The 26,067-nt window shown below is 42.1% G+C and overlaps 1 protein-coding gene and 1 non-coding gene across 8 annotated transcripts in view; both read right to left on the bottom strand.

Moving 5' to 3' along the window:
• Window positions 1-7,443: 7,443 nt before the first annotated feature.
• chd9 (chromodomain helicase DNA binding protein 9) overlaps window positions 7,444-26,067 on the bottom strand; it is a 59,274-nt gene continuing 40,650 nt past the window's right edge. For 4 of the 7 annotated variants that reach the window (XM_077564260.1, XM_077564264.1, XM_077564267.1 and 1 more), the window contains 25 exons: window positions 24,289-24,544; window positions 23,993-24,203; window positions 23,602-23,797; window positions 22,713-22,901; window positions 21,758-21,943; window positions 21,564-21,674; window positions 21,092-21,291; window positions 20,816-21,015; window positions 20,582-20,741; window positions 17,925-18,014; window positions 17,241-17,344; window positions 17,052-17,169; window positions 16,914-16,971; window positions 16,434-16,482; window positions 16,068-16,338; window positions 14,819-15,024; window positions 13,789-14,643; window positions 12,825-12,997; window positions 12,525-12,749; window positions 11,218-11,398; window positions 11,001-11,140; window positions 10,647-10,874; window positions 10,419-10,568; window positions 10,168-10,272; window positions 7,444-10,037 (listed from right to left, as the gene is read on the bottom strand). In XM_077564260.1, the coding sequence (XP_077420386.1) occupies window positions 9,192-10,037; window positions 10,168-10,272; window positions 10,419-10,568; window positions 10,647-10,874; window positions 11,001-11,140; window positions 11,218-11,398; window positions 12,525-12,749; window positions 12,825-12,997; window positions 13,789-14,643; window positions 14,819-15,024; window positions 16,068-16,338; window positions 16,434-16,482; window positions 16,914-16,971; window positions 17,052-17,169; window positions 17,241-17,344; window positions 17,925-18,014; window positions 20,582-20,741; window positions 20,816-21,015; window positions 21,092-21,291; window positions 21,564-21,674; window positions 21,758-21,943; window positions 22,713-22,901; window positions 23,602-23,797; window positions 23,993-24,203; window positions 24,289-24,544 (5,508 nt within the window). In that variant the 3' untranslated portion in view covers window positions 7,444-9,191. The remainder of the gene's footprint in view (window positions 10,038-10,167; window positions 10,273-10,418; window positions 10,569-10,646; window positions 10,875-11,000; window positions 11,141-11,217; window positions 11,399-12,524; window positions 12,750-12,824; window positions 12,998-13,788; window positions 14,644-14,818; window positions 15,025-16,067; window positions 16,339-16,433; window positions 16,483-16,913; window positions 16,972-17,051; window positions 17,170-17,240; window positions 17,345-17,924; window positions 18,015-20,581; window positions 20,742-20,815; window positions 21,016-21,091; window positions 21,292-21,563; window positions 21,675-21,757; window positions 21,944-22,712; window positions 22,902-23,601; window positions 23,798-23,992; window positions 24,204-24,288; window positions 24,545-26,067) is intronic. The other 3 variants (XM_077564261.1, XM_077564262.1, XM_077564263.1) reach the window with 3 other exon arrangements.
• On the bottom strand, window positions 22,366-22,490 carry LOC144051135 (small nucleolar RNA SNORA16B/SNORA16A family). The gene has a single exon (XR_013294011.1). It is a non-coding gene; the product is annotated as a small nucleolar RNA SNORA16B/SNORA16A family (small nucleolar RNA).

The raw sequence follows: 26,067 nt of genomic DNA, 5'->3' as shown, positions 1-26,067 counted from the left end.
TTTTCCACTTTTGTTAACTCTTTCACTGCCACTGACGTTTAAAGACGTCAAGTAAAAACCTACGCTTCACTGCCAATGACGTCAAAAGACGTCATCCAATGATTTTTTTTTTTTTTTTTGAAACGGGTAGAGGAAACCCTTCCGCATGTCTGATGAAAGTTTCAAGTCTGTCTGTTGTGCCTAATGACTATTTTTGGCCCCTAGAGGGCAGCGATGACTCTCTTTTGACAAGATCGGGTGGGCGTCAGTAGAGGCGGAGCTAGAGCGTCGAGCAGGAGATGAGAATGGAAGACAAAGGAAAAATGGCGGCCGGTCGCGAGGAGCTCACACCCGAGACGTTTTTTTCAAAGACCAAAAGCATCGCTGAAAAAGCACATTGTTGACGATGATCATCATAGATGATGAAGATGAGGGTGACTCCGTGGTTGGAAAGCATTGACGCGGCAGTAGAAGACGTTAGATGGAGCTAGATGGAGGGGGGAACGGGCAATGGCGAGCGTTTGCAAGCAGCTCTACACTTACAAGACGAAAGGCATCGACCAACGCTAAAATAGTGCATTGATGACGACGGTGATTATCCTCGATGATGATGAAGGTGAATCCGAGCTTGACGGCGAAATTGGAACCGCTGACGCGGCGGCTATTACGGTGTCGTAACGCGGAGCGCAACCGAGCACGCACAGGCGGACGTTCGATCGGACGACGGAGAGTGCCCCGAGTCCAATGCATATTCATCGGAGGAAGTGTGTACAGTCTGCTACTTGCTTTTTATTCCCCGGAAAAAAAGGCCGTCAAGAAAGTGTAACGTTTGCACGCAAAACGGACCAATGTGAAAGTGAAAGTAAACTGTGTGCGAGTCCTGGCGTCTCCTTGTACGCAGGAGCGCGTTACAAAAAGAAAAACTGTATTTGAAACATCCACATAATTGTAAATAGTACCACAGTTGCACACATTAGTAAATAGTTTGCGAAATTGTTTTGTCAAATTGTTACACTGTTGAATGCAAATAAACGCATTTTGCAATCAAAAAACACTTTTTCATTGTTGGTGAAAGCGTTTTACAGAAGTAAAGCACTATTTAGGTGTTTGTGGCATCATTCATGGACAAAAAGAAGTGTACAATTCACTAGAGTGCATGAAATAACATCGTTTCACAAAAAGCTCTTTTTCTCCGTTTTTTGTTTCAAAAGAGAGAATTTCGGTGAAAGTAACCATTTTCTATTGTTGATTACTGAAGAACGGAATAAGGTAGAAACAAACTTTTTTTTTCTGATGAAAGCTGAGAGTCCAATCTTTCATTTGGTAGTATGTGTGTTTCCATAGTCCAAACACAACATTTTCTGTGGACCTTGAAAGATCACTCTAAATGCTTAAATCGGCTGGCAGTGGGGACAACCCGTTTCTGAAAACGTCTGGCAGTGAAAGAGTTAACAAGAGTATGAAAACCTATTTTTTTTTTATTGTACATTTAGAACAGATAATAGAATTTGTGATTAATCATGAGTTAATTAGTGAAGTCATGCGATTAATTACAATTAAAAATGTTAATCGCCTGTCGCCCCTAATTTTGAATAATGTTTTCTTTTTTTATTTATCCATTGCCATTGACGGCTATAGACGACAACAATTAATTTTAACTATTTCTATTAGTTTATTTTTTTTCCACTTTTGTTAACAAGAGTTTGAAAACCTAGATTTTTTTTTATTGTACATTAAGAACAGATATAGAATTGTTTGATTAATCGTGAGTTAATTAGTGAAGTCATGCGATTAATTACAATTGAAAATGTTAATCGCCTGTCGCCCCTAATTTTGAATAATGTTTTCTTTTTTTATTTATTCATCCATTGCCATTGACGGCTATAGACGCCAAAAATTAATTCTAACTATTTCTATTAGTTAAACATTTTTTCCACCTTTGTTAACAAGAGTATACAAACCTAGATTTTTTTTTATTGTACGTTTAGAACAGATATTATATGTTTTCTTCTTTTTTTTTTTTAATTCATCCATTGCCATTGACGGCTATACTGTAGATAACAAAAATTAATTTTAACTATTTCTATTAGTTTAACATTTATTTCCCCACTTTTATTAACAAAAATATGAAAACCTACTAAAAACATGTATTGTACATTTAGAACAGATAATAGAATTTGTGATTAATCATGAGTTAATTAGTGAAGTCATGCGATTAATTACAATTAAAAATGTTAATCAACTGTCGCCCCTAATTATGAATAATGTTTTCTTTTTTTATTTATCCATTGCCATTGACAGCTATAGACGACAACAATTAATTTAAACTATTTCTATTAGTTTATTTTTTTTCCACTTTTGTTAACAAGAGTTTGAAAACCTCGATTTTTTTTTATTGTACATTAAGAACAGATATAGAATTGTTTGATTAATCGTGAGTTAATTAGTGAAGTCATGCGATTAATTACAATTGAAAATGTTAATCGCCTGTCGGCCCTAATTTTGAATAATGTTTTCTTTTTTTATTTATTCATCCATTGCCATTGACGGCTATAGACGCCAAAAATTAATTCTAACTATTTCTATTAGTTAAACATTTTTTCCACCTTTGTTAACAAGAGTATACAAACCTAGAATTTTTTTTATTGTTCGTTTAGAACAGATATGTTTTTTGTTTTTTTTTAATTCATCCATTTGCCATTGACGGCTATACTGTAGATAACAAAAATTTATTTTAACTATTTCTATTAGTTTAACATTTATTTCCCCACTTTTATTAACAAGAATATGAAAACCTACTAAAAACATGTATTGTACATTTAGAACAGATAATAGAACTTGTGATTAATCATGAGTTAATTAGTGAAGTCATGTGATTAATTACAATTGAAAATTTTAATCGCCTGTCGCCCCTAATTTTGAATAATGTTTTCTTTTTTTATTTATTCATCCATTGCCATTGATGGCTATAGACGCCAAAAATTTATTCTATTTCTATTAGTTAAACATTTTTTCCACCTTTTTTAACAAGAGTATACAAACCTAGATTTTTTTTTATTGTACGTTTAGAACAGATATTATATGTTTTCTTCTTTTTTTTTTTTTTAAATTCATCCATTGCCATTGACGGCTATACTGTAGATAACAAAAATTAATTTTAACTATTTCTATTAGTTTACCATTTATTTCACTTTTATTAACAAGAATATGAAAACCTACTAAAAACATGTATTGTACATTTAGAACAGATAATAGAATTTGTGATTAATCATGAGTTAATTAGTGAAGTCATGCGATTAATTACAATTAAAAATGTTAATCGCCTGTCGCCCCTAATTTTTAATTCATAATTTTCTTTTCTTTTTTTTATGAATTTATGGCAGTGAATGAGTTAACGATGGTAATTTTTTTTAAAGAACAACTTTTGTATTTCTACGACTAGCTACAGTTTATGTGACAGACTGACTTGACACAGAATGGCTTACTATGACCTACGATGTGTAGGTACGTATATACACCAAACAGGTCATAGTGCTTGGAACAAAGCGGATCAGAGAGCGCCGTGAGGCTCCGGCCTGCTTGTCATATCACATCCCGGCCTGCTTGACATTGTGCCGTTCAACAGAATGACTCCATGTCAACTCCAACATATGTACGACTTACTCATCCGGCCTGAACCAAACATGCTCCTGGTGGTTTATACCGCGACTTCTTGGAGTCGGCTAACCTTTTTAAGAGAGGAATTTCCAAACACAACGATATCATCACTGAGACAAAACCAAAATAGACCCCTTACATTTGTCTTCAGCTTTTCAGATGCCCACAAGAGAAGTAGAGGACACGTAGTCACCTGCATCCTTTGCCTCCATCGCATCTCGTATGTTGGTTGCTATGGTATTTAAAGCAACAAGATGGAGGAGAGCGGGGAGATAAAAGCATGAACACGCTCACTTGTATCAAGGCAGCCATGTGTCATATTGAACATATGCTCCCCTTTTGGAGGGAGCTGATCCAGGGGGACAACATCCCCCACCCCTCCACCCCCGGGCTACGTGGCTAGCTAGCACGGCTCACGTGACTAGATTTGCTTCCTCTTTGTCAACAGCAAATCGTCAGCTCACTAAGTCTGTGTGACTTGTGCTTGTTTACAAAATGAGCCTGGCATGAACTACAATGTTAACTTATTCACTGCCATAAATTCCTTAAAAAAATAAAAGATTATTAAAAAATTAGGGGCAACAGGCGATTAAAATTTTTAATCGTAATTTCGTAGTTAACTCATGATTAATCACAAATTTTGCCGGTTCTAAATTTACAATTAAAAAAAATCTAGGTTTTCATACTATTGTTAAAAAAAGTGGAAAAAAATGTTGAACCAATAGAAATAGTTAAAATGATTTTTTTTTACGTTTATAACCGTCAATGGCAGTGAATGAATAAAAAATAAAAAAAGATTATTAAAAATTCGGGGTGTCAAGCGATTACATTTTTTAATCGTAATTAATCGCATGACTTTACTAATTAACTCACGATTAATGCACATTTTATATCTGTTCTAAATGTACAATTAAAAAAAAATCGAGGTTTTCATACTCGAGTTAACAAAAGTGGAAAGAAAAAAGTTAAACTAATGGAAATAGTTCAAATGAATTTTTGACACTTAGAGCCGTCAATGGCAGTGAATGAGTTTAAAAAAAAAAAAAACTGAAAAAATGACTACACGACGACGATTGACGTGTAGCATGAGAATAAAAGGCCTCATAGCGCCCCCTATGAGAAGGCGCTGACCCTCGTCTGAACTCCCATTTAAAAGGGATTATTAGACTTTAGCACCAGTGGTCGTGCAGGTAGGCTGCTGGAACAAAGCCTTTTTAATGAGCCTTTTAATTGCCCCTTTTATAGCGCCAATTAGCATTTTAATGACGGGCACGTAATTAGGCCTGGGAAAGGATATGAGAGCCTAATAATAATCATTATTATTATAACACCACTCAGCTCAGACATGACGGCCACCTGGCGCACACACACATAATGAACACGGTTATACCGACACGTGTATATAAACATGTTGTATATAAAAATAACAAAACTTGATAATCGATTGCTCAATTAATTTGGACAAATTTTTGTTGATTTTCCAGGGCGCGCTACTGAGTGCGTTTTGGGTTCTGCCTCTCAATATTTTCAAGAAAAATATGTTTTTCGGGCATGTCGAGACCCTCAAAAAGGTGACTTAAAATTCCAAGTGTGTCTGAATATGATGAGGTCATTATGTCTGGTTGTATTTTGTACCCTAAAGGTTAGTTTTTGCGCTAGCATCCTTGTTGGTGACCCACATGTCTCCTTGTATCTGCTGACCTTTTGAAGTCCAGTTGAACTGGATTTGCCTTCAGGACTTTCACATCCCTTACTTGTACACCCTTTTTATACCTGTTTAATGAAATACATAAATTCTGCTGAGCAAAATAACATTGTAATAAAGTTGAATCTTTTTGTTTTAAGCAACGCAAAATACCCACTGTACATGAAAAATGATGTGCTGAAGTTGAATCTTATTATATTTATACACTAAGCATACAAGAAACACTTTCTCACATCTGATATCCCCGAGCGTTTCCCTGTTTGGCGCGATGAGGTAAAGGGCGCTGCTACCCTCTGGTGGAGGAAAGAAAAACTGCAGCTAAGTTTGTTGCTTACACCACGTCGCCATCTAGTGGCGGACAGGTCAAATTACAACAATGGTTAATGAATGAGACATTTGTAAAGGTAGATATAATAATTATAATAATAATAATAATAAATAAACCAAAGTTTATCCCAAAATACTTTTTAATATGATCATCGTTGTTGAATTGGACAGCAGTGCAGGCTTGTGTCCTTCTCAGTCACCCCCGGAAGTGAAAATCTGTAAAGTGAAAAGAAAAAATAAATAAATAAAACAAAATTCACACCCTCTTAAGAAAAAAATAATCATCAATCTTAGCTGCTAAGCCATTACTTAATTACAATGGCATTAAGGAACATGAATAAAGTACAACTTTTTTTTACATTCTTGTAATATTATCATCTGATATTACAACTTTTTTCTTCTTAGTATTTTGACCTGTATGAGTAGTGCTGCAAAAAGTGGATATTTTACTCTTTATCATGTTGCTAATTTAGTCTTAGTCTATTCTATTATTTTATATACGACTATATATAGGCTATATATCACTCTAAGAAGATGTTTGGTGACTTACTTTCTCTCAGCTGTCCCCGAGTTGTTCTGCTTCCTCTTTGTCCGTCCCCTCGTCCACGTGAACATTCTGCGAAGATGTCGCCGTCACCGGCGAGACAGACGCCGCCGCCGTCTCGGGTCTTTCGGCTGACTTTTCCGAAGGGTCCGCCGCAGCGGTGGCGGCCCTGCTGGTGTTGCAGCCCATGACTTTAATGCTGCTGCTTTCGCCAGTCGAGACTTTTTCTCAAGTTCTGCTGCAATCTCAGCGTGGCGTTATTCGTGTGGAGCGTTTCCACGGCGACCTTGATCCCTTCCTGACCTGTGGCTGGGCCCTCCTCCTATTGTTTTGCCGGCTCACCTACCAGGCAACACACACCCCGGTGATGGCTAAACACGGCAAGGATATTGTGTGCCCGTTACCATGGCAACCAGAGCCGGGACACTCGAGTGATGCTGTCAGACATGAAGAGGGCATCACAAAAGTCCAACTGGTTTTGAGCAAGACTATTGATTTTGGAACTAAACTGGAGATTGTTTTGGTATTTGATTGATTGATCTTGAACAGGATCCAACTGATTTTGATTTCAGAATTATTACAAATATTCGTTAGCTGCTGAATAATATAACTTATTATGGTCAGGAATCAGGATCAGAGGTTTTCTGACAGCATGTCCGAACAAGGCCATCTATTTTTTTTTTATACAATGTCAGATTTTTTTTCTTTTCTTTTTACTTTAAACATCAAAGCAAAAAATTAAAAAAATATTTTAGTAAATTCCTATTTTGTTTCTATAACTAGACAAAAACACTACTCTTCTTGAACAAGATTGAGGATGACGTCATGAAATCCAAGCAAGGAAACATGATTTGGAATGAAATCCGGGTCAGAGCAAAAAAAAAAAACTACACTGAAGATTTTCACAGATGTTGAACAAAATCAAAAACTACTTCATTATGTGTCAAAGTCAAACTACAGACTTTCAATCAGATCTGACGATACATTTATGTCCATACACAAGATTGAAGATTATGTAATTAAAAGAGGAGCTCATTATATTAATGCAAAAATTAGTTTGAATGTGATATTTTAAAATTCCACCATGCCTATGCTAAATATTTAAATGGATCAAATAGGTACAATTTTAAACTGATATTAACAAAATACTATAATATATAAAATAAAAAAAAACATGGAATACAGAAATAAATTAATGAAAACAAATTCTCATACAAATTGACACCTGATGGATAGTCAGAAGAATATGTTTAATAAAAATAATTAAACCTCAGTTTCCTCTATAGAACTTCATAGAAAGTAATCCAATAAATTACAAATGACTCTTTTTTTGTGTGTGTCTGTTTTTAAGACACATCCCCCCTCCCACCTTTTTTTTTCCTCCTCTTTTCGACTACATGAAATTAGTTTGACTAAACAGAGCGCAAAATATTACAAAAAACAACACGACAAAAACTGACCATGGTGACACTTGGACATTTGTCAAACCTTGAAATAAAATTGAAAAAAAAAAAAAAGATATTTTCTCAGTGATGACATGGATACCTTCCTGTACAGCAGTAGTGTGTGTGTGTGTGTGTGTAATATTGTACCATAATAGTCACATAATTATGTATAAGGGCACTACAATAGGGGGAAAAGCGTATTGTGTGTGAATCACTGCAAGCTTTTCAGTCTCTGTGCGATCACTGACCATTACATTAGAGAAAGGAGAGACGACCACAATTAAAGAGTGTTGAACTAACAGTCCACAAGAGGGCAGCAAAGCTACTTCGACTTTGCTGGAATTCCAGTGTTTGCGGCCCCCCATTATCCCCCCCTTCAAAAACAAAAACAAAAAGAGGGTTGAAAAGTAGAGGTACGAGATAAGGGCACTTCTAAGTCTCAGCTGAAGCTCAAAAACAAGCAAACCAATCAAAAACTAGCGTGTGTAGCGGGACTGTTCGAGCCTTTGCTCGAGCTAGCTAGCATGCTAGCGCGCTGGCTAAATGTGGCACTGCCGTGTCGAACAACAATCAAAACCATTTTTTTTTGTGTGCGCTTGTGCCGTCGGAAGGTGGTCGGTGGGGGTGGGGGTGGGGGGATCAGGAAGCGCTTGAAGAAAATGAAGCCAGTGTGATTTTGGCACAGAAACAGCTCAGGAAGGCTTTGAGGAGGTAAATTACAGGGTGCAAGTGGACAAGCGTTCACAATCATATTAACATTCACACCTATGGACAATTTAGCGTCTTCAATAAAACTGAATTACCTGTTTTGGTGGAGATGAGGAAGTAACCGGAAAAGCAAGCACGAGGAGAACATGAAAACTCCGCACAGGAAGTAAAGTCCTCTTGGGACACCTCGACTGCAAGACGGATGTGCTAAAACAGGAGTCCACTTGTGCTGGTCACCAAAAAATAAAATGAAATGAATTTATGAATGACAGGACCAACGTGAAAAGCCTTTTTTTTGGAACGTGGCGGAATCTACAGCTTGAGTGACATTCGTTAGCTGCCCGAGTTATTGCTCACATCCGTATCCGCATGATCTGCAAAGCAAGCGTGTCATATTTACATCATCACCCCGCCATCAAAATATATTAATAGTACAGCTCAATGCATTCTTTAATAATAAAATTAAATCCCGACTTAATAATAATTACAATAATGCCTTTTCTTTCTTTTTTTTTGTTTGAAACAGTACAAGGTGACGCTTCTACTCAAGTCCGACATGCAAAATGTCTGGAAACAAGACGCTACCTCGTCCACAAACGTTAACATTTGAGTTCAGTTCTTTTTTTGTTGTTGACATTTTTGTTTTATTACGCAACCATTTGGTTAGTTATTTACACGTAAAGAAATCTTAAGTGCTGTGAGGAGGGTGATTGGTGGTGGTGTGTGTGTGTGTGTGTGTGTGTGTGTGGGGGGGGGGAATCCACATATATGTGAATTTTATGAATACATTTGTAAGGAGGCAGTATATAAATAAATTAATATTCCATCAGTCCTTGCTGGAGTCGGAGTCGTCCGAGGATGAGGAGGAGCTCCCGGACTCGGATGAAGACGACTCGGCTTTCCCGCTGTTGTCTTTGGGCTCTCCCGACTCTTCGTCGTCGTCATCGTCGTCGTCGTCGTCGTCTTCCAAAGTTTCCGTTTCGACGGCGGTCGCTTGAGGAGTTGGAGGTGGGAGGGGAGGAGGGGGAGGTGGCGTGTGGTCGGGCGGCGCGTTGGGCACGGGGAGGTTAAGGCCTGGAGTGAGAAGCATCCCTGGGTAAAGCATGCTAGACAGCAACAAGGGGTTGAGCGGGAGAGGCGGGCTGGAGGTGGACGAGGCACTTTGAGAGGAAGTGGCGGCGGCGGCGTCTGTGCTTTTTGTCCGTTCCCCACTGAGGCTGCATGGTTCTCCCGTCGCACCGCCGACTCCCATCTCCTTGTCCTCGGAGCCTCCGCCTCCCGCGCCTCCTTCCTGATTCTTCCCGAGCAAGCCGCTCACGCCCAACAAATTGGGCAGTCCCGCCATGCCCGAGAGCATCATGGGAAACATGGCGGCCAGGTTGCTCGCCGCCAGGTTCCCGGCGTCCGAGGAGGGCAGGCTCATGAGGCCGGCGGTGAGCTGCAGGTTCTGCTGGAAGGCCTGGAGGCTGCTCAGGTCCATGCCCGCCAGGAGCCCGTTGGCCAGCAGGGGGTTGAGGCCTAATGTGGAGGACGCCGCTGTAGCATTGGACGCCATGGCCGCCGTCGCCGCCTTAACCAGAGGGTTTTTTGGACGGCGCCCTCGCCGGCTCACCTCCTCAGGAACGATGGGACCCGTCAGGATCCTGTCGAACATGCTCGCTGGGAGGTAACCCTGAAAGAGGTCAAGTATTCTGTGTTCATTTGAAGGAGGTCTTCCATTTCTTTCATTTTTTGATTTTTTCTTTTTACCAATTGAACATTTTCCCAAACCTGGGTTCAGGGTTTGCAGTTTAAATACTCACCGACTGTTTGACGACGTCGGCCCATTCAGGCGGGACGCCGTACTCGGGGTTCTCCTGAAGGAAGCGGCACAGATCCTTGAGTGGAGGCGCAAAAGCTCCACCAACCTGAAAGTCAAAAATACAATTGATGTAAGATTACATTTTGTTGTTGTCTTTTTTAATGGAAGTATAAAATCAAAACTCATAAAAAAATTAAATAAAAAAAAAAAGTTGTGTTCTACACACCAAAGCGGCACACTACGATAACGTACCTTGCGAGCGTTCCTCCTGTTGATGATCTGCACTCGCTCTTCACCCGTCAGGCTGTTGACGTCGATCTTGTTGGGATTCCTGCAGCGGTGCCGCTTCTGCTTGGGTCGCCCGTCCTGGACGTGGAACTGCAGAGGCATCTTATTCACGCCCTGGAAACAAAAACAAACATGTAAAAAAAAAAACCACCACCACCACCAACAATGACAACATCCATCAAGATAACTGACGGGGATGAAGGCGCCCGTGTCGGCCACAAAGCCCGGATGCTCCTTCAGCCACTGGTCCAGATCTTTCCTCTTGGGAGCGTCGTCCCCAGCCAGCCGGGTGCCATCTTTGAGGTTGATGACCGGGACCCTGCTCTCCGCGTCCTCCGGGCCCGGCCCCGAGGTGTGGTGGTTGTAACCTGGCACTGGAGTCACGCCCACTTGGCCGATGCCGCCCCAACCAGGAGCCGCCTGGAAACATGGGTGAGGTTCGATTTCATCCCCTGCTGACTTTTGTGTGTCATGTTCACAGAGTGGGGGAATTTGAAGCTTCCTATCGTGTTCCCATTTTTTTTTTGCCCATCCCAGGAACTTTACCTGATCCTGGACTTGAGTCCTGTTCATAAAGAGCAGGTCCATGCCCTCCACATTCTTCCTCCTCCCCCGTCGTCGCTTCACCACCGGCTGGCTATCCAGAACCCCGTTCAGCCTCATGGCGCCAGTAAAACCTGAAGGCACTGAAGCACCCACGAATAAATCTCTGCAACAAGCTATTCAGGTAAAAGCATCATCTTTTTTTTTTTCTCGCACGTACCGTTCTGGAAGCTGCACTGCGGCTTGGTGATGTCGGCCAGGCCCGTGTCACAGGCACTCTGCAGGTCGTGGAGCCGGGCCAGGTACTGCTGCTGCTGGGCTTGGGGGGCCTCCTCAGAGTCCAAGGCTCTCTTCAGGGGGAGACCCTGTTTCTGGAAGGTCAACTTGAGACCTCCCTCCTGCTGAACACAGCCACATGTTTTGGTTAGTGGAGGATTCTGATGGGAAAATGTGGGAAATCCTTTGTTGGTTAAGTCCAAAGGTTTTTGTTTTGTTTTGTTTTTTTGTATAGCACCAATGGAACATGTCTTTTGAAAACAAAAATTAATATAGCAGAACCTCAACTTTTGGACAGCACACTATTGATTAAAAAAATAGTTATGGCAGACTTTAGTAAATCTTGCAAGACTGTAGCTCAGTGATTATTGTCAAACTCAAGGCCCGGGGGCCAGATGCGGCCCACCACAGCCTTTTTTGCGGCCAGTGAAAGGAAATCATGGGTGTCGTTAGTGTAAGTTTTTGACAATTTTCCGAACAAATTTCCATTTAAAAAAAGTTTACTTTTTGAGGTTTTTATTTTTCATTTATTGTTCGTATTTTTTTTTTACACTTTTTTTTAAACGGTCAAAAAAAAAATCCACGGATAATTTCCATTCATTTTCTGACAATATGTTCATTTTTGACAGTTGTATTTATGTTTTGTAATTTGTCCATTACATTTATTTTTGAAATGTTTCCCTACTTGACAAGTTTTCCCTTTTCATTTAACAGTTTGACACATTTTCTTGCATTTTCTTTCAATTTTAAAATAATTCATTAATTTAAAGTTTTACCTTTAAAAAAAACGTACCATTTTTGGGGACAATTTAACTTTTTTTCTTTTTTTTTTAAGTTTTTCTTTCTGACACATTTTTATTTCTTTATTATTAATTTTTTAGTTAACCTCTTTTCCTTTACAGGTTTTACTTTTTCCCGCTCCATTTTTTTTTTTTCACTATCTTAACTCGTTTGTACAAGTCTGAGGTTCCACTCTAAGTGCTTGTGTGACTTTGCGTGTTCTGACACACAGAACACAGTAGGCAGAATTAAACGGTTGGCATAATGTTGTCCTTTGGGCCTAATTCAAAGCGTGTAGGGAAAAAGAGAGGAAAGGCTGTTATTACTGTACATTCCTCCCGCTGCTCAAAGAATTACCCCCCCCCCCCAAAAAAAAGGAAAGACAGAGCAGGAAAATCAGAGTGACATGCCCAACGTGGCGGCGGAGGAGCTGGGAAGGGGGAGAGACGAGGACGGGTGAAATCAACATACATCGTTGAGCTTGACTGAGAACTCCTTGTTTTCTGCAACATGCTCGGTCACCTTAGACCCCTGTGGCGAGGCCGAGGGGTCTTCGCACAGGCTGCCGTCCAAGAGCTTGGTGGTGTAGAAGGACGCCACGGGGCCGCCGGGTTCGTAGACGCGCCGCGTGGCCGGCCACTTGCCCTTCAGCACCGCTTGGCATATGCTGTCCAGACGGTTGATGATGACGCGGTCCTGAATTTGAACAATGCGGTCATCAGGCACTCGAAGGGCGCCTCCTGTTGGTCGATAAGCGAGATGGCGACTCACCTTGGGCCAGTGGGTAGCACCGAGCATGTAGCCACCACCCGCTTGGAAGGGATGCGGCGCGCTGTTGGCGACACCGTTCTGGGCCGCGTGGGGCTCTTGCGCACCGTGGGGCGTGGGGCCCAACGACGCCACGCTGTCCTCGTCAAAGCCCTTCACGCTTGCAACTGCAGGCACTGGAAACATCACAGACCGTGTTGGAAGCTTTGAGACTTTTTCGGGCCGCCTATTACCATAGCTATGGTCAGTGGTCTCAGGATTTTTTTTTTTGAAGTATCCAAGAAAAACGATTAAACTTTGCTTAGCAATTTAGCATTGCTTATCATCTTTGATGGGGCTCATTTGTGCCAATTATTACCCAATAGAAGTTTGTCACATAATGAGCTCTGGAATTCATTCAAAGAATTTTGAGAGGCTGTATTTCCCCAACATACATTTTTTGTGACAGTTTTCAGGCACATTGAGGCACCCAAAAAGCGGATCCACTTTTAAATTTTTTTTTTTAAGAATAATAAACATTGATAAAAAAATGTCCTAACCGGGCATACTGTAGCGGTTATCACTCGCACCAGCAAATATTTTTCAACAAACATTACTTTTTGACTTTTTTAAGCCAATAGGCTCGAGCACATGTCAATCAAATGATTGGAGAAGCATATTTCTTTGTGTCGGCTGTTATGTACAAAACACAATATTGTGCTTTTTTTTTCCCAATATGAGCTTTTCTTTCTTTAAAAAAAAATATATATATTCAGAGTTTTTCTACAATATCGTGAGCTTTTTTTTAATAAATTTTTTTTAATACCGCTAACCTTTCCACAGCATCGTGACAATATCGTATCGTTTGGATATCCACACATCCCTATTTGTTATTCTGTTTGCCATGACAGTCGTCAATTCATTTAATCATTCCAATTTGGCGAGAGCATTTTATGGTTACTGCCTACACCGCGTGGTGACTTCTCACCTTTCTTCTTCCCGTCCTCTCCTTCGCTGCCACTGTCATCCGAAGAAGAGGATGAGGACGACGATGAGGACGAGCCGGTAGAACAGGACGAAGAAGACGAAGACGAACTGGACCCGGAGTGCGATGAGGAAGAAGAGGACGACGAGGAAGTTGAGGAAGAGCGCGACGAAGAGTTGGACGAGGAGCCGTCCGAGTCGGTCCCTGAGGCCCGCCTCTCCCTGCGGCTCCTCTTGCTGACCTTCTTGGGCTTTCTCTCGGAGGAGTTGGGTGTGAGGGGCTTCGTCCTTGCTGCCACCATCTGTCCCTCGCTGTTGGGTTTGTCCTCCGCAACTCCTGCGGGGGTCTCCAATGCTAGGGCGGGACTCCAGCTCTCCTTCGCTTTCTCGCTGCTTTCCTCCCCTTCTGAGGGGGGCTCCGCTTTCGGGATAACCCCGCCGGTCTCGGAGTCCCTCGGGGCTGGGGGCGGAACCGCTGAAGCGGGGGCCGACGCCGGGTACTGAGGTTGCAGGAGCGGCGTGAAGCCCAGCGACTGCTGCGGCGTCGGCAAGGCCTTCGTCTGGCTGTAGCTGCGCTGGGCCGCCATGAAGCCCAAATCGGGGTCCCGGAGTATGTGATAATCCGTGCGGCTGACCCCGTGCTTGGCGGCGCCAATGAGCAGGTCCCGGTCGTGGGTGCCGACCTCCCACCAGGCAGGTAGGTCGGAGCTGATCTGGCACAGTTGCAGGCGCTCGTAGAGCAACGGGTGGCGAAGGACCTGCTCTCTCACCTGGCGCAGCAGTTCCACCCGGTACAAGGTGCGAGACGCCCGTTCCTCCGTGATGGGTTGGATGTTGAGGGAAGGATCCACAGCGGAATCTGGGGATGAAGATGGGACGAATCACGTTAAATCCAAAGACAACTGTTTGTTTTTCCCCGTTTACTGTTACAATGCTACATCGGGAGAATAAGTAGCCGCTCGCATAGTTGCAACACCCGGTCACCATGGTAACGCGAGCCGTACTGTACATGCAAGTTGTATGTATCCTCTGACCTCCATCTTTGGGTGGCAGGCGGCAAACCCGTCTGCACATGGCGGCGAAGGCGCACAGGTACTTCTGCAGGCTTTCGTCGGTCTTCTTGTGCAGACGTGCCATCGCCCGGAATTTTGTCCAGTCGAAGCGGCCCAACGTCGGGTTGAAGACCACGCCAAACGTGGAGACCACCCGGTAGAAGTCGGCCTCTTCCCGCCTGGTCCATCTATTGACAATGGAAATAGATGGCCGATTTCATATTTGCGTGCGTTTTTGTTCAATTCTTGCAAGTTTCAATTCAGCTTGAAGTTCAACTTAACAGGCGGAGATAAATACATTTGTGAGCAAACTGAAACAAGCTCGTCATTACATCACAATGCAATATAGCTTTTGGGTGAAAACTTCAAGCGATAGCCCTCACAATTTTTTGCCATGAGATTTTCTCAATGTAAAATATGTCTTGGCACAATACAAGATGCAAAAAATCGCAATAAATGTTGTGGTGAATTGAACATAAAGTTGAATCGTTTATTCCTCTCCGAAGCGTTTTGCTGAAATGTGAATTATTTTTGGAACTTTTTTTTAATCAAACATTTTATTAGTATGTTTTCCAATTTTCTTCCAGTATGTTCACGTAATCAGCATGTGATAATATTCAATCAATCTGTTAGCGAGAGCCACTACATCGTGATAACTTACATTGATGTTTCTGCATTTGGCAATTTATTATTATATTATATTATTAGTATGGGATTTTTTTTTAATGGGCTTTAGGTGAACTGATGAATGCGCACATGCTCACCCACATACAAAAAATAAATAAATATATATCTATATATATGTGTGTATATGTATATATATTTAAAAAAAAGAGAGAAAGAAAAAAAAATGAGATTTTTTCATTATTATTTTTTTTTTTAAAAAGGAGAGCAATGATGATGTCAAATCGAATGAACAATACTGAGCTCTCCTGGGAAATTTTTTTAATAAAATATTCAATCAATTCATAACTAAATAAACCTTAACAAATGTATCTTTTGACATATTTATTTTATTACTTTTGTAGTCAGTAGTGATATAAAACTGCTCTGCATCATAATGCAATATGTGCTTGATTTACCTTTTGCATTATGATTGTGTTTTGGTACCTAATGACGTTTCTGCCAAAAATATGCACATACATACATTACATTACTGTAGTGTGCACAGACATACAATATTAATCAGTACATATATTTCTCATTCCACTTTATTATCACTTTTTCCCACCTTTGTTGACGTTCAATCTTGGCGGCCATCTTGGGGTTAAGCGGGTCACTGAGAGCCACCGGCGGCAGCAGCAGCGCCGCCGAAGGCAGCGGCGCCGGGCCGAGCGGCGCCGACATCATGGCGGCCAGCTGCGACTGCGACTGCACCTGGTGGATTTGCAGGATCTGCCGGCTCTTGGTGTAGCGCTGCGAGGCCGTGATCAGACGCCTCAGCCGGGCGGTGAGCGAGGACGACGAGGGCCAGTAGGCGCTCGCTGCTCCCGAAACCGCGTCTGGGGTGGAGGAAAGCGTTTGTGCTAATTTATGTCTGTGGGAATTCCCGGGACATGCTGACAACGTGCAGGATTTCTGTGTGACTAATACTCACCTCCGGCGTTGTCGGTGACAACCAAGTCTCCGGGAGAGGAGGCGTCATCCTGTGGGGAAATTGGTGTTGAAGAACATCTCAAATTAAAAGGATTATTTTATGGAAAATTGACGTTTTTATCATTTGTATGCAAATAATTTGGTATCTGGTTTGGTGACCAAATTTCTGTTTCCAGCAGAGAAAATAGAATTGGGGTGTGCGTATGATTCGAAGTTCTAAGCTCACGCCCCTCGTCGTCATGGTAACAAGATGCATGCTTGCTTGCCGATCGGAATTGTAACAAAAACATGTCACAGACATGACAAAAATACCACGAATTGTGGAAAAATACCCAACACCTTCTTTGTATGAGTAACGAGAGCAGACGCGAACCGCTAAGTCATTGCTGGGAGTGAACGCGTTGCTCTCTTGTCAGTCTGATTATTGATCGGCCTTTTCAAAAGGAGACAAGGTTGACCTTTGGCGGGGTCGGATGTTTACCTCCATGTCGTCCTTCAGCAGAGCCGGAGCGGGCTTGTACTCCGGATCGTCCACGTCCCTGCAGACGCGCACACAAAATGTCTCACTTTCAAGATGAATGTATCCTGAAAAATATTTTTGGGGGTGTTTTCTACATACCCGTCCATGAAATCGTTGCTTCTCTGTTCGGCAGCGATGGCCTTGTCGTCCGGTCGGCCGACGCGCTCTAGGAAGCAGAGCGCAGGGTCCGCTCGGATGGTGTTGTACTTCTCATAACCTGGAATAAAAAAAAATAATTAAAAAAGGAAATGGGATGGGGCCCAGCTGGAATAAGTGGTATATACTCACCATGCTTGTAGACCCCCAGTAGCAGACACTTGTCAGAGATGGTATCCCACCACAAGGCTGGCAGGTCCGAGTGGTCCGGTTCTGGCACCCAGATCTTAATCTCACTGAAGGAGCAATTGAGCAAGACATTACAATTACAAAAAGTATGACATTAAATAATGGAAATATTTCAACCTCCTTTGTATGTTTTTTCCAAAGACTGTCATTCCTATGCACTCTTAATTGCCATTTTACCTAGAGCTGGTTTTGCAGTTCTAAAGATTTCCAGCAGGTGGAGCTCAATAGTTGTCTTAAATATTTGGCCGGAGCCTTCAACAGGTTGATGAGTCTACATTCAAAAACAACACCTTTTTCTCTTCCATGTAAATATTTCCGTTTGTATTCATGTATGCGTATACGTGATGCTGGTATGTAAGTAATATATGTGTTAGCGTAATGTACTCTGCCCTTGGCATCATTTTTAACATTTTTAAAAGCCCAACTACAGAAAGCATGAATAAAAACAAATAAAATGTGAAAATGACACAACGATTGCAATTTGCAGAGCAGGTTCAGGCCTGGAAATTAGTCATCGACTGTTGCTGTGCAATTAGTCTCTCCTCATCAAATATTGAAAGCATCAATTTCACATCTTTGTTTGTTTAAAAGTCTCCCCAAGTACTGGAAGGTTAACGGCGCACTCACCTAGCATCCACGTTGTTCAAAACGTTCGGGGCCTCGTCGCCTATCACCTCTTGTTTCAGGTAGTACAGCATTCTGACCCGGAGCAGCACCCTGCACGCACAAAAGCAGCCGCTTAGAAAAGAAAAAAGCCCTGACCGCGCACAATCGCTTCATGGAGCGACACAAACACACACACGCGCACACGTATGGTCTGGTTGAACACAATGAACAGCAAATGATACAAAACACTGTTAATCCTCAATGCAAAGAAAAATAAATAAATATATATATATATATATAGATAAAACTATGTTAACGTATATTTTATGTATATATATATATAATTGAAATAATATAAATTAAAAATACTCTTTATTGTCTTAAAAGTGCAATAATTCAGGTCTTACATAAATATAAGAAAATATTTAAAAATTCTTCTTCTCTAAACTTATTACAATTTTATTTTGACTTCAAGTAAAATTGCATTTTCATATGAATTTATGGGGGGAAAGACCTATTAAAAGGATCGTTTTATGAATCAATATTGGGCTATGAAAAGGAAAATCAATTAATATGATACATCATTTTTTTTTAAACCCAACCCTAACATATATACACTAGGGATGGGCGAGTACCGATACCAGGACATATTTCAAGGTATCGTTCTTGCAACAGCAGCCCTCTTGTGGCCGTTTACGATCAGTAACTAGAAATTTGAAGAATATAAAATAATTTAAAAAATATATTTTTATTTATCAAAAGTAATATTGGTATCAGCACTTGGTATCGGCAACTACTCAAGAGTTGAGTACTTGTACTGGCAGAGAGTCAGCATGAACAGGAAGTCACACACATACACACGTACCGTCGCTAACAGAAACAGGAAATCAGACAGAAACATTCAAGCTAAGCTGTTGGAATGGAAAATGATGACCTAAAGCTGTCATAGAAGGTCAACCACATCCATGTTTGATACAGTTTGAGCTCAACATCTTTTCTGGGTAAAATGGGAGTGTGTCAAGTCGGCTACGCCCACCCACCCCCTAAACACTGCAGTGTGACTGAAGCAGCTGCTGTGACGCTCCACCGCGCCCGTCATCACACTTCTTTCCTTCCAGGTTCTATGCAAGCGCGTGCCGTGTGACTCACAGGCAACACTCTGCGCGCTGTCACTCGCTCGTTACGCAGCGAGCCAGCTGAGTTGCGTGACACAGCCGGCTGGCATGCGAGGAATCCCCCTCGGCCCTGTTCGCGGGCACCACACCAGCCAGAAGCAACACGAGCGGGACGAGACGTGGCAAGTGACAACACCAGCGCTTAAGCGTGACATGTCACTCCTCGCTTTTTGGTTTCTATCGAACGGCGGGGAGCGTCCTCCGGAGGGAAAACGTCATCGTCAGCAAAGCCCGCGTATTGGACAATGGCTGGATTCAACGAGGTTGGGCTGGGAAACAAAGGGGAACTTTCCATGGAAAACAACACAGGCGGCCATCATCTATTTGGGCTTTTGTCTCTATGGCAGGCAACCCCCTCTCCCCTCTGTCTGCGAGTAAGGGTGATCCATGGCGGCCATTAGCCAAGACTGAAGTCTCATTAAGATTTCCATCACTCAACCGACCGCTCGCTGCGTCTGATAATGAATCAGCAGAGCGTCGGCTCCAGTGCATCTTTTAGTGGCTCGTCGTTAGCCGAGCAAGCCAAATGAGTGACGAGTGCATTCTCTTTGCATTTGACTACATTTCCTTCATGGACTATGGGGGAAGATTCATGTTATTAAAACACATTTTCTAAGCCTCGCACATTTGCCTCAGACTTGAATTTTGAGTTTGCATGTTTTGTCTGCGCATTTCTAGCTTTTTTTTCCCGAATTCCTCCTGTATTCCAAAAAACATGCATGTTACTAAGTTCATTGAAGACTATAAGGTGTGCATAGGTGCGAATGTGCCCAGTTGTTAGCCAGCTAGCATAGCCTCCAGCCACTGATGTGAATATATGACTGGATAGCCGATAGGCCAAGACTTTTGAAGGCCGCCATATTGCTCCTCCCAAGAAACGTTTCTCGGCATACGATCCTATACATTTACAGTATCGAAATTGGACAACATTTGAGACGGTACTTAGTAGAAACAGCATGATTTGATGTTTTAAATTTGTTAAACATAAACAAGGACTTCAGACATTTTACAACTTGCCTTAAATACATGTATGAATTATATGCTTAATGGTGTTTACAGGAGAAAACTTGAATATTTTTTATTAACAAAAGATGCCTTTACCAAATCTAATGTTGCGGTCTAAGGAACTGAGCGATAACGGAAAAAGGGGGTCTTCAAAGCAGTACATACCGTCCACTTGTTAATTTTTGTACTTACAATACTAACTGCCTACGAGCTGTATATGTCTAATCTGTATGTATACCGTATAGTTTATACCCCGGTCCTCGAGTACCCCTATCCAACCTGCTTTCCATGTCTCCCACAGCCAACACAGGTGTTTCAAACGATTAGCTAATTAGCAAGCTCTGGATGAAGACTGATAATGATGAACTGATAATGGCCATTTAGAAAAACATATAACGTCTTGGCCCATGTTGAAATCACCATTACTGTTTATAAACTACTAACTCAATTAAACTGAAATACAACATTTGATCAAAACTGTGAATTGCGTCAACCTACTTGTTGCAGTGGTGCTTGAGGTGTTTCTTGTAGCCGTCGTCCTGCAGCATATGCTCCGGGTTGTGCTTCCGCAACCACTCGGCCTTGTGGATGTCAAACGAGCTGGACTGGGTCTTCATCTTCTTGCCCTTGCGACCCCGAGGAACAGGTGCAGATAGACCTGGCGGCGGAGGAGCGCAAGGTTGGTTCCATCTCTTCTCCCTCGGGTTCGAGGACATCAAAGAGTTCACATACCCAAGTGATTCTGCAGCTCCTTGGTGCGTCCGTCTTCGGCGGGTGCGATCAGGTCCCACATGAAGCCTTTGATTTTGTCGTCGCCGCGATAGTGCACCAGGCAGTAGGCCAGCAGCGACCTGCAGATGGACTCCACGTCCCAGTCGGTGAGCTGCTTCTTGAAACGGCCGTGGTTGAGGATGTCCTTCCAGCGGCCCCACCTGAAAGAGGATCTCATGGTGAGGCCCCCCCGTTCATCCCCTGACCTTCACTCTTCTTAGAAATGTATGCGCATACCCGTATACCAGCAGGTTCTTCTCCACGCGGAAGCATTCTGTCCGTCCGTAGCTGTTGGGCCGCTCATGGGCCCGCCTGACTTTGGGCTTGGTGTCGTCACTGTCGCTGTCGCCCTCGGACAGCTCCGCCAACTCATCCTTGGTGGAGCTGAAGGGCCTCGTCTGCTTCCTGACGCGGGGTGTGTCGATAACCAGGCTGTTCTGTAGGTGTGACAAGAACGTTCGGTTTTCAAGATTTTCAAAACTCCACTGACATCTTATTTTCAACCCCCCCTCCCCAAAGGTCCATTGGAACTTGGATCAAATATGGACCCACAATTCCATGGGAAAAGGTTCAAGTGACTCATGGAGTACTTGGAAGTTCTTGGGGAAGGTCAAAGTCACATATGCCACTTTACAAAATCACTGACCTAGAACTTACTGAAGACAACTGTTCCCTACTTGATCGAGTGCAAGGTACGTAAGCTACTTACTCTGCCATTGGCCATTTCCATATCGATGTCTGCCTTTTTCGCCCACTTGTCCCAGAAGTTGGGGTCATCCAGAGAGATGTCTGTGCGGTTCCCGGATGCTACAAAACTGGCCTGGAAGACGACGTCGGACAATCTTAGCAATCACATTTGGTATCCATCCCTCTAATGTAAAATGTCTAGGCACGCCATGTCACCTTGGCAAAGGTGGACCCTCGGCCCTCGGACTCGATAGTGATGGTCTTGGTTCGGCGTTGGAGGATCTGGTCGATGTCCTCCTCGCAGAACTTGGCCCCCTCGTCCTCCTCGTCCATTATGGCGCCGTAGGCTCCACGTCGCAGCAGGTCCTCAATCTCCTTTTTGGACAACTGCTGCTGGACCGCCTGGGAGTGGCAATGAAATCATTACAATGGGAGCAAAGTTTTGGATGTGAACGAACGGCCATGACATGTGAGGTATCGCAAGGGTCAATCGTTGGACCCCTTTTGTTCAGCCTGTATGTGCTTCCTTGGGTCAAATTCAAATGTTTGTTTCTTCACAAAATGATGTTCCTGCACTGTACATTCATTTAGTAATTTTATTAAACATTTTTTTAATTCTTTACATCTTAAATTATTCTTTTTATCTTACATGTCGTTAATTATTTTACCTTTAGATGTTTTTTTGCCACAAAATGTTGTATTTTAACTATGTGAAACACAAAAGCAACACTATTAGCTTGTGTATAAAATCCAGTATATAAATAAAGAAAAAAACAAATCCATGAGTAAACTTTACAGGGTCTTTTATGTAAGAATTGTCAGATACTTGTTCTTTCCCCAAATGTTGCTGGAACAGTTACGTTGGAACTGAACAGCGACCGAAAATCTGTAATCTCTGCATCCTCTTGACCATTTACTGCTAGCAGGAATGGCTTCGATTGGAGCCTTTTTTCCCAAAGAAACTCTTGATGGCAGCCTTCTAACGCCTATATTAAGTTACTGCCATCTTATATATATATATAAATAAAATAAAATAAAACTATCTTTTGATCTTGACTAGGTATTAGTTAAATTAATTCATTCCTCATTTTTAAATCAATATGGAAGCATCAATATCGAACCAGAATCAATCCAACATAAATAAAAAATAAAATAAATTGTCATGACTCACCCCTCCTCCAGTGCCTCCTGCTCCTCCGAGGCTGTTGTCGCGGCCGCTCATGCTCTGCAACACGGCTTTATCCAAACCGAGTTTGAGGCTGGCGCGGTCGAACATCTCTCGCTCGTACGAGTTCCTGGTGATCAGGCGGTACACCTTCACCGCCTTGTTCTGGCCAATCCGGTGGCAGCGAGCCTGCGCCTGTGCAAATACAGGAGGACAACAATTAATGCGGTTCTCAAATTGGGGTCCACCAAAACGTTACAACGTACAGTAAGTCAAATTATTTATAAAAAAAAAAAAAAAAAGGGGTGGGGGAACAGTTGGTGACTAAAGCAAACACAATAGAATAGAAAGCTTTGATGTGATTGTGACATCACAAAGGGGACATTCCTGCATGAATAAAGTGTTGTTTATTTTTTCTTAAAGACATTTATAAGGTAAGACGAACCTCATCAACCAAAGTGGTGTTTTTTTGTTTTGTTTTTAAATAAAGCCATATTACAGAATTAAAATAACATATTTTGGAGAACCTAGAAAATACACTACTTCCCAAACTACTAAGCAAATTATATATTTCTCTGTTTTTCTTAAATGCAAATGACACTCGACCTCATTTAAAAAAAAATAAACTAAAACGTGAGAGTATAATGAAATGTTTTTGAACAAACCTCCCTATTAGGGACAAAAGTGTTTCAAAACATTTTACAGGTTGCAAAAAACGGAATGATTGTTGACCTGTTCCCATTGGGAGTTTTTTCAAAACATTTGTAATCATTCTCCAGCGGTTCATGAATTGAAAATTAACCTGAGCGTCATTTGCATCAACAATTTAAATAAATGAAAATACAGCATTTGCATAAAAATTTGATTTGACGTCAACGGTTTTCACAAGCGTTACCTGGAGGTCGTTCTGTGGGTTCCAGTCCGAGTCGAAGATGATGCAGGTGTCGGCCGCCGTCAGGTTGATCCCCAGGCCGCCGGCTCGTGTGCACAGCAGGAAAACAAAGCGGTCCGAGTCGGGCTTGCTGAAGCGGTCGATGGCCGCCTGTCGCAGGTTGCCTCGAACGCGACCGTCTATCCGCTCGTACAAGTACCTGCCAAGACAGGGGAGGTGATGCTAAATGGGACATATTATGGAAAATTGACGCTTGTATACGAAAACTCTGGATTCTGGCTTCCCTGCCCAACAAAGAGCGTGAAATCTAAATCATTTTTTCCCTTCAGTTACCTATTTAAAAAAAAAAAAAAAAGTGTTGTGGTGTATAGTAAAAAAATAAAAATAAAAGTACCTTCTCTGAATGAGGTAGTCTTCCAAGATGTCCAGGCAGCGCACCATTTGGGAGAAGATGAGCACCTTGTGCCCGCCGGCTTTCATCTTGGGCAGCAGTTTGTCGATGAGGACCAGCTTCCCGGCAGACTGCACCATGGCTTGCAGGTGGAAGTCCAAAGCGGCCGGGCTATACACCTCCCTGAAGTCCTCCAGGATCTTCTCTTCTGCCCCTGAAAAGAGCACAGACGGCATTAGCTGCACGACCCATATCTTTGCAAAACTTTTCAAGTTTTCATTTCTGGGCTTTAATGTTACCTTTGATGAGGTAGGGGTGGTTGCAGCACTTCCGTAGCTCCATCATAGTGTTGACCAGGTTGGGCATGTTGGCCTGGCCTGCTCCTTTGGCCAGGAAGGAGAAGTTCTTCTCCAGGATGGCGCGATAGTACTTCTTTTGAATGTTGGTGAGCTCCACCTCGATGATGGTCTCCTCCTTGGGCGCCAGCTTCTTCTCCACATCCTCCTTCAAGCGCCGCAGCATCATCGGCTTAAGGATGGCCTGCAGCTTCTGCACCTGTTGGACCCACAAAAACGAGAACTTTGAATTACGATATTTTAGGGGTGTTAGAAAAAATTGTTTCGGCGATATATCGCGATATTACCGTGCACAATTCTCGTATTGATTCAATATGCGGCCAAATCGATTTTTAAACATCCCATTTTTTATGTAAATATTCAACAAAACATCTTAGTCTTAGTTATCTTGGTTAGCTTTTAAACCTAGAGTGCCATCTAGAGGAGTAAAACAAATATCACAGGTGCTTCATGAATCTCCATTTGTCTATCTGTCTGTCTGGTTAGCTGTTTAGCTAGCTAGCTAGCTGGCCCATTTAAACCAAGAGTGGAGGAGTCAAACAATATCACAAGTGTTTCATGAAGCTTCATTTGTCTATCACTACTGATTAGTATTTTCTAAATTTTGAATTAAAAAATAAATAAATCACAATAATCGACTTATAGATTCGTATCATGATTAATCGGTATCTAATCAAATCGTGACCTATGAATCGTGATACGGATCGAATCGCCAGGTACGAGGCAATTCACAACCCTACTGTATTTACATTGTAGACTCTAGATCTGGACATTGAAAAAACATCATGTAAACGAGAACAACAAAGATGTGGTTTACTTTTAAATTAGAAATGCATCCCACGAGGCATTCCCGCAATTATAAGTCATGGTATGTATAAGTACTGTAAATGTGTTTATTGGATCAGATGTTGTTTATTTCCCTTAGATTCTTGGTCAACAATGTGCCAACCTTAGAAATGAAGAATGAAATGTTTACTGCAGCGTCTGCGGCTAACAGAACAACATGAGGCTTGAGCTTCCACTTTCCAGACAAAACACACACACACTCCATTGTCACAAAACATGCACACAAACAAGTCTTATGAAGTGATCAGTGAGCCGGCAAAAAAAGCCTTGCGGCGGCAGCCAACGGAGGCGGAACTCACGTACCAAGATCAATATTCAGTTAAGATTGTTAATTAATAATCCCCACCACCCCCCACGGCTCGTTGTAGTTATTTGTAAACAGCAACTTGAACAAGGCCTCACAATATGCCCCTTCAAAGAAATATAGTGAAATCCCATCGTCACCATAGGAAATAGCGGAAATTAATCCGGTCCAGGGTCAAACTGTCACTAACAAAAAACCCTTATGAATGTTATGGCATTAAAAAAAAGTAAACTGATGTCTGAAAGTCGGCCAAATAGATTTGAAACAGCCATTTGCAATTCTGCTTCTGACTGAAGCTCATTTGGAAAAATTTCAGGACTCCTACTAGGGATTAAATGTTGATAGTAAACTATCAAAAAACCTTTATGAATGGTATGGCATTAAAAAAAAGTAAACTGATGTCTGAAAGATGGCCAAATAGATTTTAAACAGCCATTTGCAATTCTGCTTCTGACTGAAGCTCATTTAGACAAATTTCAGGACTCCTGCTAGGGATTAAATGTTGATAGTAAGATCATTTATTGCTGCTTTCAGCTTTAATTCCATTTGGAGTCACTGTGTTTATAAAATTG

This window comes from Vanacampus margaritifer, chromosome 4, assembly GCF_051991255.1.
Source record: "Vanacampus margaritifer isolate UIUO_Vmar chromosome 4, RoL_Vmar_1.0, whole genome shotgun sequence".
Taxonomy (NCBI): domain Eukaryota; kingdom Metazoa; phylum Chordata; class Actinopteri; order Syngnathiformes; family Syngnathidae; genus Vanacampus; species Vanacampus margaritifer.
This window is presented reverse-complemented; position numbering and strand designations above follow the sequence as displayed.